The sequence below is a fragment of the Oncorhynchus keta genome, chromosome 21 (assembly GCF_023373465.1).
Source record: "Oncorhynchus keta strain PuntledgeMale-10-30-2019 chromosome 21, Oket_V2, whole genome shotgun sequence".
Taxonomy (NCBI): domain Eukaryota; kingdom Metazoa; phylum Chordata; class Actinopteri; order Salmoniformes; family Salmonidae; genus Oncorhynchus; species Oncorhynchus keta.
Genome location: NC_068441.1, coordinates 24,109,720 through 24,123,986, shown reverse-complemented (window position 1 = coordinate 24,123,986; position 14,267 = coordinate 24,109,720). Strand labels below are relative to the sequence as shown.

The window sequence follows — 14,267 nt, the reverse complement described above, 5'->3', positions numbered from 1 at the left end:
AGATGACATTTACATTGCAACAAGATGGTGCATAGTTGGGTAGTCTTAATGACAAGCGCGGTGACCATGTTCAAATTTGAGAAAATTGTAATTTTAGATTTTGGGCCTAAAAGCTCTGTCCGTTATCTGCAGGTTTATGACAGTGAGTCCCCGACCCTCCCTCCAAACAGGAAGTGACATTTACCAGAAACAGGTGGCGTGGCTGTCTGCACTTCCTGCTGACCTTCATCAGAGTGCCCTCCTTCACAAACACCTGAGTACAAAACACACACATGCACACAGGGTCAGATATATAGTAGATGAAATGGCAATTAAGGACAGTGTGCCACATATGAGAAGCAAGAGGGTTGGAGAGAGGGCTTTAAAGAGTGTGTGTGTCCTCTCTTCTCCACCCAGACACAGAGAGAGGGCCAGGGGATTCCCAGCTGACTGGTTATATAAAGGTTGACACGGGCGGAATAGAGAGGTAGAGGTTGGAGGGGGGAGAGGGTGTACCATTGCCCGGGGCCCTGGGCAGAAACAATGGTGTTATCAGGCAGGCAGACAGGACGGAGCTTACCCTGCCAGGCTGGAGCAGATCCCTCTGGCCTCCAACACTGTACTCTATGTTGACAAGACGTAGCAGGTTCTCCTGAGAAAGTGAGAAAGAGAGAGGAGGGAGAGACATGCCATGTTGAGCAATAACTACCAAATAACAACACTGCATGTGTGCACTCTCTCAAGCACTCTCACACACACACGCAGACACAAAACAAACATACACGCAACAAACACAAACACACACACACACACACAATAAACACACACTATGTTGAAAGACACTCATCTTGAAACTCACCCCATGTTTCAAACTGTCATTGGCTTGATCTGCAATGTCTGAGACTACCACCAGAGCAGCTGAGAGAGGAGACAGTGACCAGACAGAAGCAACGAGTTGTCGTTAACGCAAAATGAAACACATCAGACACACAGAGAACCAGAGAGGGACATGTTCACCAGAGACTATTCTCATATTTCATGAGGTGTTCATTCCAGCCTTGTCCCCCATACACATACAGAGAGATAACATCCCTACAATTTTCCTCCTACACACACACACACACACACACACACACACACACACACACACACACACACACACACACACACACACACACACACACACACACACACACACACACACACACACACACACACACACACACACACACACACACACACACACAATCTGGGCTGGAAGTGGCTTTTCTAGTGGCTAGAGATAGCACAGTGGTTAACCCACTCATGAATTACTCATACATCACACAGAGACAAGAGAGCCAAAATGGTTACCTAGTGATTTACACACCAACACAAATACACAGAAAAACAGACAAAATGGCTCCCTAGTAAGGTGAGAATGCCAAATAAATCCCTTATAAACACATAGAAACAGAACTGACATGGCCCTCTTGTGAATAACACAATGCAGAGTAAATAGGTGCTATACATGGCTAGGGCTTACAACAGAGCCCCACTGTACCTTGTGTGTCTTCGTATTCTTTGGAGTCTGGGGAGAGGTTGTTGAGGTAATCTGGAGCAGGAGGAAAACAAGCAGCAGCAATTGAGAAAAGACTCAAACAAAGTGAAAGACTCATGACCATTAATAAAACCCCGGTACAATCAGACATAATGAGATCAATTTCATCTGAAGACTGTCTGATGTATAAATGTGTACGTTATGACATACTTTTACACACACTTTTACACACACTTTTACACACACACACACACACACACACACACACACACACACACACACACACACACACACACACACACACACACACACACACACACACACACACACACACACACACACACACACTTACCGGTGAGGAGCATGCGGTATTGAGCCACACGTACGATGACCTGCAGAAGCTGGTGTTTCAGAGAGACATTGTCACCTGCTGGACTCTGCTGCTGGGACAGACAGACACACACTCAGTACTGGGCCTCACCTACACCCATGTTACTGATACACATCACACAAAACTATTTCCTATGTCCATATCATCCCGAAATGTCTTAAGAGAAACATTGACCAAATTAGCTGTTGCACTGACAGACGAAGTAGAGACAGAGAAAAGAAAGAGAGAAAAAGAGATGGTGGGGAGAGATATTTCAGCAGAATCCCAAGTCACTTATGTGGCGAGCCAGGACCAATAACTCAACAGAGTGTTGGTCAGCATTCACAGTCCCCTGCTCAAACATCCCCATACACTTGTACTATTACACACACAAACAAGCATGTACACACACACAAACACATGCACACCCTATTTCATACTACCCACACAAACAGAATGGATCACAAATCAAGTCCTGGCAGAGAAATATGTTGATTTGATAAGGGAGAGCTAGCCAGCAGCAATGCAACCAAACACACACACACGTGTGGCGAGCGATTAACCAAATGTCAGTTATTTTTCATTTTTTAAACAACTAATTGACTGACGTCGGTTCAATTATTTGAATTCCATTTTGTACGTTTTTTTTTGGTGAGCTCAATGCACAGTTTCTCTAGAGAGAAATCAGATCAAGCTCGAACTGTGCGATGTAGTACAGACTTGTTGAGCACAGGAAACATGGAAATGAACTACCATGGCCATAAAACACTGTGCGTCTACTTGTCCAGTTGTTGTGGGACAGACATGGAGAGAAGAGACAGAATAAAGCACGATGGAGAGGGATACAGAGCAGTTTCTTCGTGAGGTGTCTCTACCTGAAAATACATGACCTAAGTGATTGATAGTTGGTATTCAGCAGTCATAAAGTATGCCTTATTTACTTTTAAGAACTACTAAAATAGTGATTTTGTCAGACAGCTGACCTGTTAAGGAAGTTGAGAATTCAAGCAGCTTTTCGCAGCTTTTTGTTAAAAATCGCGCAACATTTCAGCGCCCTGCTATTCATGCCAGGAATATAGTATATGCATATGATTAGTATGTGTGGATAGAAAACACTCAGACGTTTCTAAAACTGGTTAAATCACGGCTGTGGCTTTAACAGAACGTGCGTTTCATCGAAAAGTGCATGAAAATATGATCACTGAAAATGGAAAAAAATATCCATCCGCGACTTCAAAAAATTGTTCAAAGTGAACCGAGTTTACACTGCCTACAGCTTCCACACGTGGTCTAGAGTCTTGTCATTTGATTCGCAATTGATTCTTGGTCTAACCGAATCAGGGGAACTCCTTCCCTCCGGTCTCCGACCGGATGTTTTGGTCGAGCTCTCTTCGGACATGTTTTGGCCACCGACAGCTAATGAATTTACATCGCCTCCTGATGAATTTTATCGCTTATTAACGTGTACTAATACCTAAAGTTGCATTACAAAAGTATTTCGAAGTGTTTTGTGAAAGTTTATCGTCGACCTTTTGAATTTTAAAAAATGACGTTACGTTATGAAACGCTATTTTTTTCCGTTTATCACACAGTATTCTTAGATCGATATCTAGGCTATATATGGACCGATTTAATCGAAAAAAGACCCTAAATGATGTTTATGGGACATCTAGGAGTGCCAAGAAAGAAGCTCGTCAAAGGTAATGAATGTTTTATATTTTATTTCAGCGTTTTTGGTTTGCACCGGCTAACGCAAAATCTGTCGTGTTAGGTGACGTTGCAGTATTTTGAGGGTGCATGGTATCAGATAATAGCTTCTCATGCTTTCGCCGAAAAGCATTTTACAAATCTGACTTGGTGGATAGATTCACAACGAGTGTAGCTTTAATTCAATATATTGTATGTCAATTTTAATGAAAGTTTGAGGTTTATCAACCTATAGGTGGCGCTCTTTAACATTTCCGCTGATTGTGGTTCCCACCTCGGTACCACGTCCTTAAGACGTTTTTAAGCAGCAGCTCTTTTGAGATGAGATGATGACTTGGGATGAAATAATAAAGTCATCAAATTAAACAAATGTAATAACAACTGAAATATTTTATTAACGTGACGTAATGTGACTAAATGATGGTTAATAAGTAATAAGCAGTAATGGGCAGTCACTACCATCATGGGACTTTTATGAATTGTTTTATTCTGTGATTATTTTTTAATAAATAAACCAAAACCAAACTGCCCTCAAAAAGCACTGATTGCTCAGCACTAACACATACACAGAACACACAAGACGTGGATGTCGATTATGGCAGCCCTCCGCACCTCTCTGATTCAGAGGGGCTGGGTTAAATGCAGAAGACATATTTGAGTTGAATGCATTCAGTTGTACAACTGACTAGATATCCCCCTTTCCCTTTCCACACACACACAGTTGTAGCATACTGTACAGTAACACCAACCATATCAACTTCATCTGTTTCAGTTCACACAGGAGATTCATCATGGTGACTGTACATGATACACACAGGCGCTTCATCATGGTGACTGTACATGATACACACAGGAGATTCATCATGGTGACTGTACATGATACACACAGGAGCTTCATCATGGTGACTGTACATGATACACATAGGAGCTTCATCATGGTGACTGTACATGATACACACAGGCGCTTCATCATGGTGACTGTACATGATACAGACAGGAGATTCATCATGGTGACTGTACATGATACACATAGGAGCTTCATCATGGTGACTGTACATGATACACACAGGCGCTTCATCATGGTGACTGTACATGATACACACAGGAGATTCATCATGGTGACTGTACATGATACACACAGGAGATTCATCATGGTGACTGTACATGATACACACAGGAGATTCATCATAGTGACTGTACATGATACACACAGGAGATTCATCATGGTGACTGTACATGATACACACAGGAGATTCATCATGGTGACTGTACATGATACACATAGGAGCTTCATCATGGTGACTGTACATGACACACACAGGAGCTTCATCATGGTGAGTGTACATGATACACACAGGAGATTCATCATGGTGACTGTACATGATACACACAGGAGCTTCATCATGGTGACTGTACATGATACACACAGGAGATTCATCATGGTGACTGTACATGACACACATAGGACATTCATCATGGTGACTGTACATGATACACACAGGAGCTTCATCATGGTGACTGTACATGATACACACAGGAGCTTCATAGTGGTGACTGTACATGATACACACAGGAGATTCATCATGGTGACTGTACATGATACACACAGGAGATTCATCATAGTGACTGTACATGATACACATAGGAGATTCATCATGGTGACTGTACATGATACACACAGGAGATTCATCATGGTGACTGTACATGATACACACAGGAGATTCATCATGGTGACTGTACATGATACACACAGGAGATTCATCATGGTGACTGTACATGATACACACAGGAGATTCATCATGGTGACTGTACATGATACACACAGGAGATTCATCATGGTGACTGTACATGATACACACAGGAGATTCATCATGGTGACTGTACATGATACACACAGGAGATTCATCATGGTGACTGTACATGATACACACAGGAGATTCATCATGGTGACTGTACATGATACACACAGGAGATTCATCATGGTGACTGTACATGATACACACAGGAGATTCATCATGGTGACTGTACATGACACACACAGGAGCTTCATCATGGTGACTGTACATGATACACACAGGAGATTCATCATGGTGACTGTACATGACACACACAGGAGCTTCATCATGGTGACTGTACATGATACACACAGGAGATTCATCATGGTGACTGTACATGACACACACAGGAGCTTCATCATGGTGAGTGTACATGATACACATAGGAGCTTCATCATGGTGACTGTACATGACACACACAGGAGCGTCATCATGGTGACTGTACATGACACACACAGGAGCTTCATCTTGGTGACTGTACATGACACACACAGGAGCGTCATCATGGTGACTGTACATGACACACACAGGAGCTTCATCATGGTGACTGTACATGACACACACAGGAGCTTCATCATGGTGACTGTACATGACACACACAGGAGCGTCATCATGGTGAGTGTACATGATACACACAGGAGCGTCATCATGGTGACTGTACATGATACACACAGGAGATTCTGATGGGAGATCCGTTAGAGGGAATGGGCAGAGAGGGGGAGGAGGGCTCTTTCTCTCATCCCAGATTCATTCAACACTCATCCTCTATAAGGCTGCAGTATCAACTTCTGAAGGTGGCATAAGCATCAATAGGACTCTTCTTCTACACAGCCTGAAGATCAATACACTCCTATACCCAGAATGCACCATGCTCCATTTTTAGCTACAGTATGGATGTCAATGAAGACACTAGAAGTACACTACAATCAACTCCTTATAATTTACTGCAAGGTAATGCCGTCAATGCATGCAATATAAACTGGAGCATGCAGATATCCAGAGATGTTTGCACTTATCCAATATGCACGGTAGCTCACACACTCATGGATAGCTCATGGTTGCTTACGATCTGAATGATTTTGACAGAAACCCGACCCCTTCAATACTTCCCCTTTGCTGTGGTTTCTACAATCATGTTCAACTCTGTGGTTACAGTGGTGCTACTGAAGAAGAGGACTACAGACCAACACCTCAACCATTCAAAGCCTGGCAATTACAATACATGTTGATGTGGTTAATAAAACAGACTCCTTTCGGTCATTCTGCTTTGTGAATGGAGTTATCTTGCTCAATGGATCTTGCTTAATGTATGTATGAAGATCATTACTTTGTCCATACTAAAAGCCAAACAAAGCAAATGAGATAGGAACTGTGTTCATTGACATTCAGACATTTCCAACATGTCACCGATGAGGCAACACTTCATCTAATCTTATAGGATGATGACTTGAAGAAAAAAGTTTTCTTCATCAAAAGGAAAAACAGAATAAGATCTTATACGTGTAATACATTTGATTTCAAAATATGCCTGTGTCCAGTATTAACATTATCTGTCCACTTCTTGATCTTGTGACTTATGGCTGAAACTCAAACGAGCTGCCTGTGAAAACCAGAAGCTGATTTAAAGCTGAAACCCAGCTGGATAGACAGTAGTTAGATCACCAGGCCATTCTGTTCTCATACCCTGCTCCTGTACAAACCCTCAGACTAAACCTGACAGCATCACATGGACTAAACTCTAGGATGCAAAGAGACCTGAGATGTCATTAACCCAGAGTGATCTCTACAGAGACAGAGTGGAGATGTTTGATACTGAGAACTCTCCTGGAAACCTCTGTCCTCCTCTCAGAGCTCACTGAGAAGAATCAGGGAGATTACAGGTGTATAATCAATATTATAAACTGGGTGGATTGAGCACTGAATTCTGATTGGCTGACAGCCGTGGTACATCAGACCATATACCACGTGTTTGAAAAAACACATTTTTTTACTGCTCTAATTCCGTTGGTAAACAGTTTATAATAGCAATAAGGAACCTCAGGGGTTTGTGGTATATGGCCAATATACCACAGCTAAGGGCTGGGTCCAGGCACTCCGCGTTGCGCGTAAGAACTGCCCTTAGCCGTGGTATATTGGACATATACCACACCCCCTCGGGCCTAATTGCTTAAATAGAGAATACAGAGACATCACTCTTTATGTTAAAGGTAAGACACCTTATTCTGATCTAGCCTTTTCATTTATTTGTATGTATATTTAATTTCATTTCAAATAATACATTTTACACCAAATCCATTAGAAAGTCAAGACATCATGATTACGAAACGCTTCTGCAAAGGATGTCAATTGTCACTAAAATACAGGGTCTCTATCTGACTCCCTGACCAGAGCCATTATCATACATCTCTGTCCCAGATCTGGCAGTAACATAGAGTATAGCCTACTAGACCAAACAAAATGTCTTCATTAACACTCATGACAACGATTATCATTTGAAAGGCATTGAAATATCTTGCCTCTAGAAAGTGGCCAGTCATACCTGTTGTAACAGTGCCTCTGTATAAGTGCCTCTGACGTGGAAAAAAAAACATTGATCATCTCCTCTCACATTATAGACCAACCCATTCAACCACCATATCTACCAACACCCAACCAACAACAACCACTACCCAACAAACAAAAATCACCACCAAACCAACAACAAACACTACCCAACCAACAACAACCACTACCTAACCAACAACCACTACCCAACAAACAAAAATCACCACCAAACCAACAACAACCACTACCCAACAAACAAAAATCACCAACCAAACCAACCCAACAAACACTACCCAACCAACAACAACCACTACCTGTCCAACAACCACTCCCATTTCCTGAAACTGTTTTTACCCAACCAACAACAACCACTGTTCTGTCCTCACCACCAAACCAACAACAACCACTTTTAACCAACAACCACTACCCAACAAACAAAAATCACCACCAAACCAACAACAACCACTACCTAACCAACAACCACTACCCAACAAACAAAATCACCTGGAAAACCAACAACAACCACTACCCAACAAACAAAAATCACCACCAAACCAACAACAAACACTACCCAACCAACAACAACCACTACCTGTCACACCCTGTCTGGTTGCCGTACAATGTAGCCAGTTGGGAGTTCTGATTACCTGCACCTGTATCCCATCAGCTATCTGCACACCTGGTCCTGATCATCATCTCTCCCCTTCATAAGCCCGGACCTGACATCCATTCCCTGCTGGATCGTTAGCCATGAACAAACAGTATGTTGTGCCATAGTATCAGCCTCAAGTTGGATAGAATTTTTTTTTATTTTATTTTTTTAAATTTTTTTTATTTTTATAAATATTATACTTTGCTTGCCTTAAACTTACCTCCGTTTGTTCTGTCTTCAGTTACTCACCCGGATCATTTACCCCATTCCCGCCTGGTCGTCGGAGGATTCCGCTACCCCATTGGATCCACCTATTTACTCCCATCAACTCACGACCGCTGCCCGCTACGCCACCTGGATATATCTACCCATTCACATTCACTTGTAAATAAATACTCACCTTTTTCCTACTCTCCTTGTCCTAGTCTGCTTCTGGGTTCGATTTTGAAAGAATGTGACAGAACAATCCGGCCAAGGATGAACCCAGCGGACCTGGACTCTGTTTGCCATGCCATTACCCAGCAGGGGAAGACATTGGGACAACACAAGACGGCGCTACAGGAGATAGCGGGTTCAATCCAGAACTTATCTGCTAGCTTGACACAAATCCAGGATCAGCTCGGTTTGCCGGCGATTCATTCACCACCTGTTTCACCCATCTCACCTGCCGTGTCTGGTGCGGTTTCCTTCCGTGAACCCAAGGTACCGACGCCTGATAAATATGAAGGGGATTTGGGAAGATGCTGTTCGTTTCTTATGCAGTGTGGGTTATTGTTTGATCTGCAGCCCCATTCTCACGCCACTGACAAGGCTAGGATAGCCTTTGTTATTGAACTGCTGCGTGGAAGAGCTCTGGAATGGGCTTCAGCCGTTTGGGAATGACAGGAGACCTGCATGGCTTCATACCAGGAGTTCACGGGAGAGATGAGAAAGCTTTTTGACCATCCAGTCCGAGGTAAGGACGCAGCTAAACGTTTGTTCACTCTTCGCCAAGGAGCTTGCAGTGTGGCAGACTTTATGATCGAGTTCAGGACATTGTCTGTGGAGAGTGGTTGGAATGAGGAGTCACTACAAGCGGCTTTTTACCAGGGGTTGTCGGAGCAACTCAAGGACGAGCTGATATCCTATCCAGAGCCTAGTGACCTAGACAGCTTGGTCACTTTATCTATTCGGGTAGATAATAGAGTCCGAGGGAGAAGCAGTGGGGCCCATCCAATCAATCAGCAACTCTGTTACCATTCGGTTCAGGAAGTGAACCAGAACGTATTGATCGTTATTCCCCACACGGGATTAGTGGAGGGGTCTTGCCACCAGATCCTGAACCAATGCAAGTGGGGCGACACGGGCTAATTAAGGAGGAGCGCCAATGTAGACATGAGACCAACAGCTGTCTCTACTGTGGTAGCTCGGGACATTCCATTGCCGCTTGTCCACCGCACCCATTAAACTGCCCGGCTCGCTAGTTTTGGGAGGAATTTTAGCGAGCCAGTTTCAACCTCTCAAAGATCCTGTCAGACCCCGTTTTCCTGCGACCCTTATGAATAAGGATCAGAGCTTAGAGATGAACGCTTTTATCGATTCAGGTGCCGATGGCAGCTTTATTGATGCCGACTTGGTGGAACAGCTAGGGGTTTCCAAGGAGCAATTGCCGGAAGCCATTGAAGCAACCACTCTGAACGGCAGTAGTCTGGCACGGATCACTATGAGGACTGAACCGGTTAAGATGTTGTTGTCGGGGAATCATTCAGAGTTTATCTCCTTCATTCTGTCCTCGCCCCATGTTCCTCTGGTTCTTGGTTACCCCTGGCTGAAGGAACACAATCCCTCGTTTGATTGGGTGAAGGGTAAGGTAACTAGTTGGAGCATTGATTGTCATGCTAACTGCCTTAGGACTGCCTGTTCTCCTGCCGTTTCCAGTCAGGTCAGTGACTCTGCTCCTCCTGATTTGTCCCTGGTTCCAGAAACCTATCACGAGTTGGGTGAAGTATTCAGTAAACAGAAGGCTCTGTCCCTTCCTCCCCACCGACCTTATGACTGTGTGACTAATCTGTTTCCTGGAGCTGCCTTTCCCAAGGGACGGTTATACAGTATCTCTCGACCTGAACGTGAGGCCTTGGAGACCTACATCAAGGAGTCTCTAGCTGCAGGTCTCATTCGGCCCTCGTCATCACCTCTGGGAGCAGGATTTTTTTTTTGTGAGCAAGAAGGATGGCTCTCTTCGACCGTGTATTGATTATCGGGGTTTGAATGATATTACGGTCAAAAACAAGTATCCCCTGCCCTTGATGAGCTCTGCTTTCGATTCTTTACAGGGTGCTACGATTTTTACAAAGCTTGATTTACGTAATGCTTATCATTTGGTTCGGATCAAAGAGGGGGACGAGTGGTTGACTGGGTTCAATACTCTGATGGGACATTTCGAGTACCAGGTGATGCCGTTTGGACTGACCAATGCTCCTGCTGTGTTCCAAAGTATGGTGAATGACGTTCTGAGAGATATTATTGGTATTTTTGTGTTCGTTTATCTGGATGATATCCTCATCTTCTCGAAGGAGCTTTCTAGCCACGTTCAGCATGTCAAGCAGGTCCTGCAGCGGTTATTGGAGAACCGTCTGTTCGTGAAGGCTGAGAAGTGTGATTTTTCACGCCCACACGACGTCCTTCCTCGGGTACATCATCTCCAGGGGAGAGATCAAGATGGACCAAGAGAAGGTTCGGGATTGGGTCCAGCCCGGTACGAGATTGCAGCTCCAGAGATTCCTGGGGTTTGCACATTTTTATCGGAGGTTTATCCGTGATTACAGCCGGGTGGCCGCCCCTTTAACTGTACTGACGTCTTGCACCAGAAAGTTCTGTTGGTCTCCTGAGGCAGACCGAGCATTTCTAGATTTGAAGAGCCGACTCACCAACGCCCCGATTCTCTCTCAACCTGACACTTCCCCTCAGTTCGTTGTGGATGCGTCTGATGTGGGGGTGGGCGCCATCCTGTCCCAGCGTAGCTCCCACTGACGGTAAACTCCATCCCTGCGCCTTCTACTCTTGTCGTCTTTCTCCAGCTGAAAGAAACTACGATGTGGGTAACCGGGAGCTTCTCGCTGTGAAGCTTGCCTTGGAGTGGCGTCACTGGTTGGAGGGAGCGGAGCAACCGTTTGTGGTCTGGACTGACCACAAGAATCTGGCTTACGTGCAATCGGCTAAACGTCTCAACTCCCGGTGGGCTTTGTTTTTTGGACGCTTCAATTTTTCCCTGACGTTCCGACCTGGGTCGACGAACGGGAAGGCGGACGCCCTGTCCCGGATGTTCTCCAAGACGTAGGAGAGTGGGGCCAAGACTGAGACAATTCTTCCCCAGAACGTTGTCGTGGGAGCCATTACATGGAGGATTGAGGAGGAGGTGATGGCGGCACTTCGGACACAGCCCGGTAACGGTCCACCCGGTCGGTTGTTCGTGCCTGAGTCGGTTCGTTCTGCTGTCCTTCAGTGGTCCCACGCCAGTAAGATAGCTTGTCACCCTGGTGTTGCTCGGACTATGGCGCTACTGCGCAGACTATTTTGGTGGCCTGCCATGGGAGAAGATACCCGGAGGTTTGTTGCCGCTTGTCCTGTTTGTGCGCAGAATAAGAGTACCAATCGGGCCAGCTCTGGGCTTCACCCCCTACCTATTCCCCGGCGACCTTGGTCGCATCTGGCCCTGGATTTTGTCACTGGGTTGCCCTCTTCTGTTGGTAACACGGTTATTCTGACCATTGTGGATAGATTCAGCAAGTTTGCCCACTTTGTTCCCCTCTCCAAGCTGCCTTCTGCCACTGAGACGTCCGAGATCCTGGTTAGGGAGGTGTTCAGGGTCCACTGGTTGCCCTGTGACATTGTTTCTGACCGTGGTCCTCAGTTTACCTCTGCTGTCTGGAAATCCTTCTGTTTGGCCATTGGAGCTACAGTCAGTCTCACATCTGGATTTCACCCCCAATCTAATGGTCAGGCGGAGAGAGCCAACCAGAAGATGGAGTCCACGCTGCGCTGTCTTGTTTCCTCTGATCCCACCTCTTGGTCCTCTCAATTACCCTGGGTTGAGTATGCTCATAATACTCTCCCTTCATCTGCCACTGGGATGTCTCCCTTCCAGTGCCTGTACGGTTACCAACCTCCCTTGTTTCCTTCTCAGGAGCGGGATCTCTCGGTTCCTTCTGTCCAGACCCACATTCGTCGTTGCCATCGGGCCAGGAAGGCCCTCCTTAAGGTTTCTGACCGGTATCAGATCCAGGCAAATCGTCGCCGTATTCCTGCCCCCGCTTATACAGTCGGAGATAGGGTTTGGTTGGCTACACGGGATCTTCCTCTACGGACTGAGTCGAGGAAACTGTGACCGAAGTTCATTGGTCCGTTTGTAGTGGAGAAGATCATTAATCCTGTTGTGGTCCGACTCAAGTTGCCTGCTACACTAAGAGTACATCCCACCTTTCATGTCTCCTGCCTCAAGCCGGTTCTCCTCAGTCCTCTGTTGCCCCCTCCTCCTCGGATGATCGGAGGTGGTCCTGTCTACACGGTGCGCCACATCATGGACTCCAGACGGCAGGGTCGAGGGTTCCAGTATTTAGTGGATTGGGAAGGATATGGTCCTGAGGAGAGGAGTTGGATTCCTCGGCGTCAGATCCTTGACGATGACCTGCTTCGCGACTTTTACCGCCTCGAGGCGCCCGGAGGCGTTCGTCGGCGGGGGGGTACTGTCACGAATCCCGTTTCCTGAGTCTGTTTTTTGCCTGTTTTTTCCGGCGTCCTGGAACGCACCCTGTCTGGTAGCCAGTTGGGAGTTCTGATTACCCGCACCTGTATCCCATCAGCTATCTGCACACCTGGTCCTGATCATCATCTCTCCCCTTCATAAGCCCGGACCTGACATCCATTCCCTGCCGGATCGTTAGCCATGAACAGTATGTTGTGCCATAGTATCAGCCTCAAGTTGGATAGAATTTGTTTTTTGTTTTTTTACGTATTGCTTGCCTTAAACTTACCTCCGTTTGTTCTGTCTTCAGTTACTCACCCGGATCATTTACCCCATTCCCGCCTGGTCGTCGGAGGATTCCGCTACCCCATTGGATCCACCTATTCACTCCCATCAACTCACCACCGCTGCCCGCTACGCCACCTGGATATATCTACCCATTCACTTGTAAATAAATACTCACCTTCTTCCTACTCTCCTTGTCCTGGTCTGCTTCTGGGTTCGATTTTGAAAGAACGTGACACTACCTAACCAAAAACCACCACCCAACCAACATCTAACCAACCAACAACAACCACTACCCAACCAACAACCACCAAACCACCATATCTAACAACACCCAACAAACAACAACCACTAACCAACCACCAACAACAATCACCACCCACCCAACCAACCAACAATAACCACCTACCCAACAACAACAACCACCCAACCCACAACAACCACCCAACCCACAACAACCACCCAACCCACAACAACCACCCAACAACAACCACCTAATCAACAAAAACCACCCAACCACTACCCAACCAACATCAATCACCACCCAACCCACAGCCACTACCCAACCAACAGCCACTACCCAACCAACAACCACCCAACCACCATATCTACCACTACCCAACCAAAAACAACCA

General features: G+C 45.6%; 1 protein-coding gene across 3 annotated transcripts in view; it reads right to left on the bottom strand.

Moving 5' to 3' along the window:
• Positions 1–14,267, bottom strand: part of LOC118399876 (FYVE, RhoGEF and PH domain-containing protein 5-like) — a 50,575-nt gene that overhangs the window by 11,682 nt on the left and 24,626 nt on the right. For 2 of the 3 annotated variants that reach the window (XM_052473555.1, XM_052473557.1), the window contains exons 8-12: positions 1,872–1,962; positions 1,523–1,573; positions 839–897; positions 560–631; positions 185–253 (exon numbers count right to left, since the gene is read on the bottom strand). In XM_052473555.1, the coding sequence (XP_052329515.1) occupies positions 185–253; positions 560–631; positions 839–897; positions 1,523–1,573; positions 1,872–1,962 (342 nt within the window). The remainder of the gene's footprint in view (positions 1–184; positions 254–559; positions 632–838; positions 898–1,522; positions 1,574–1,871; positions 1,963–14,267) is intronic. The other variant, XM_052473556.1, reaches the window with a different exon arrangement.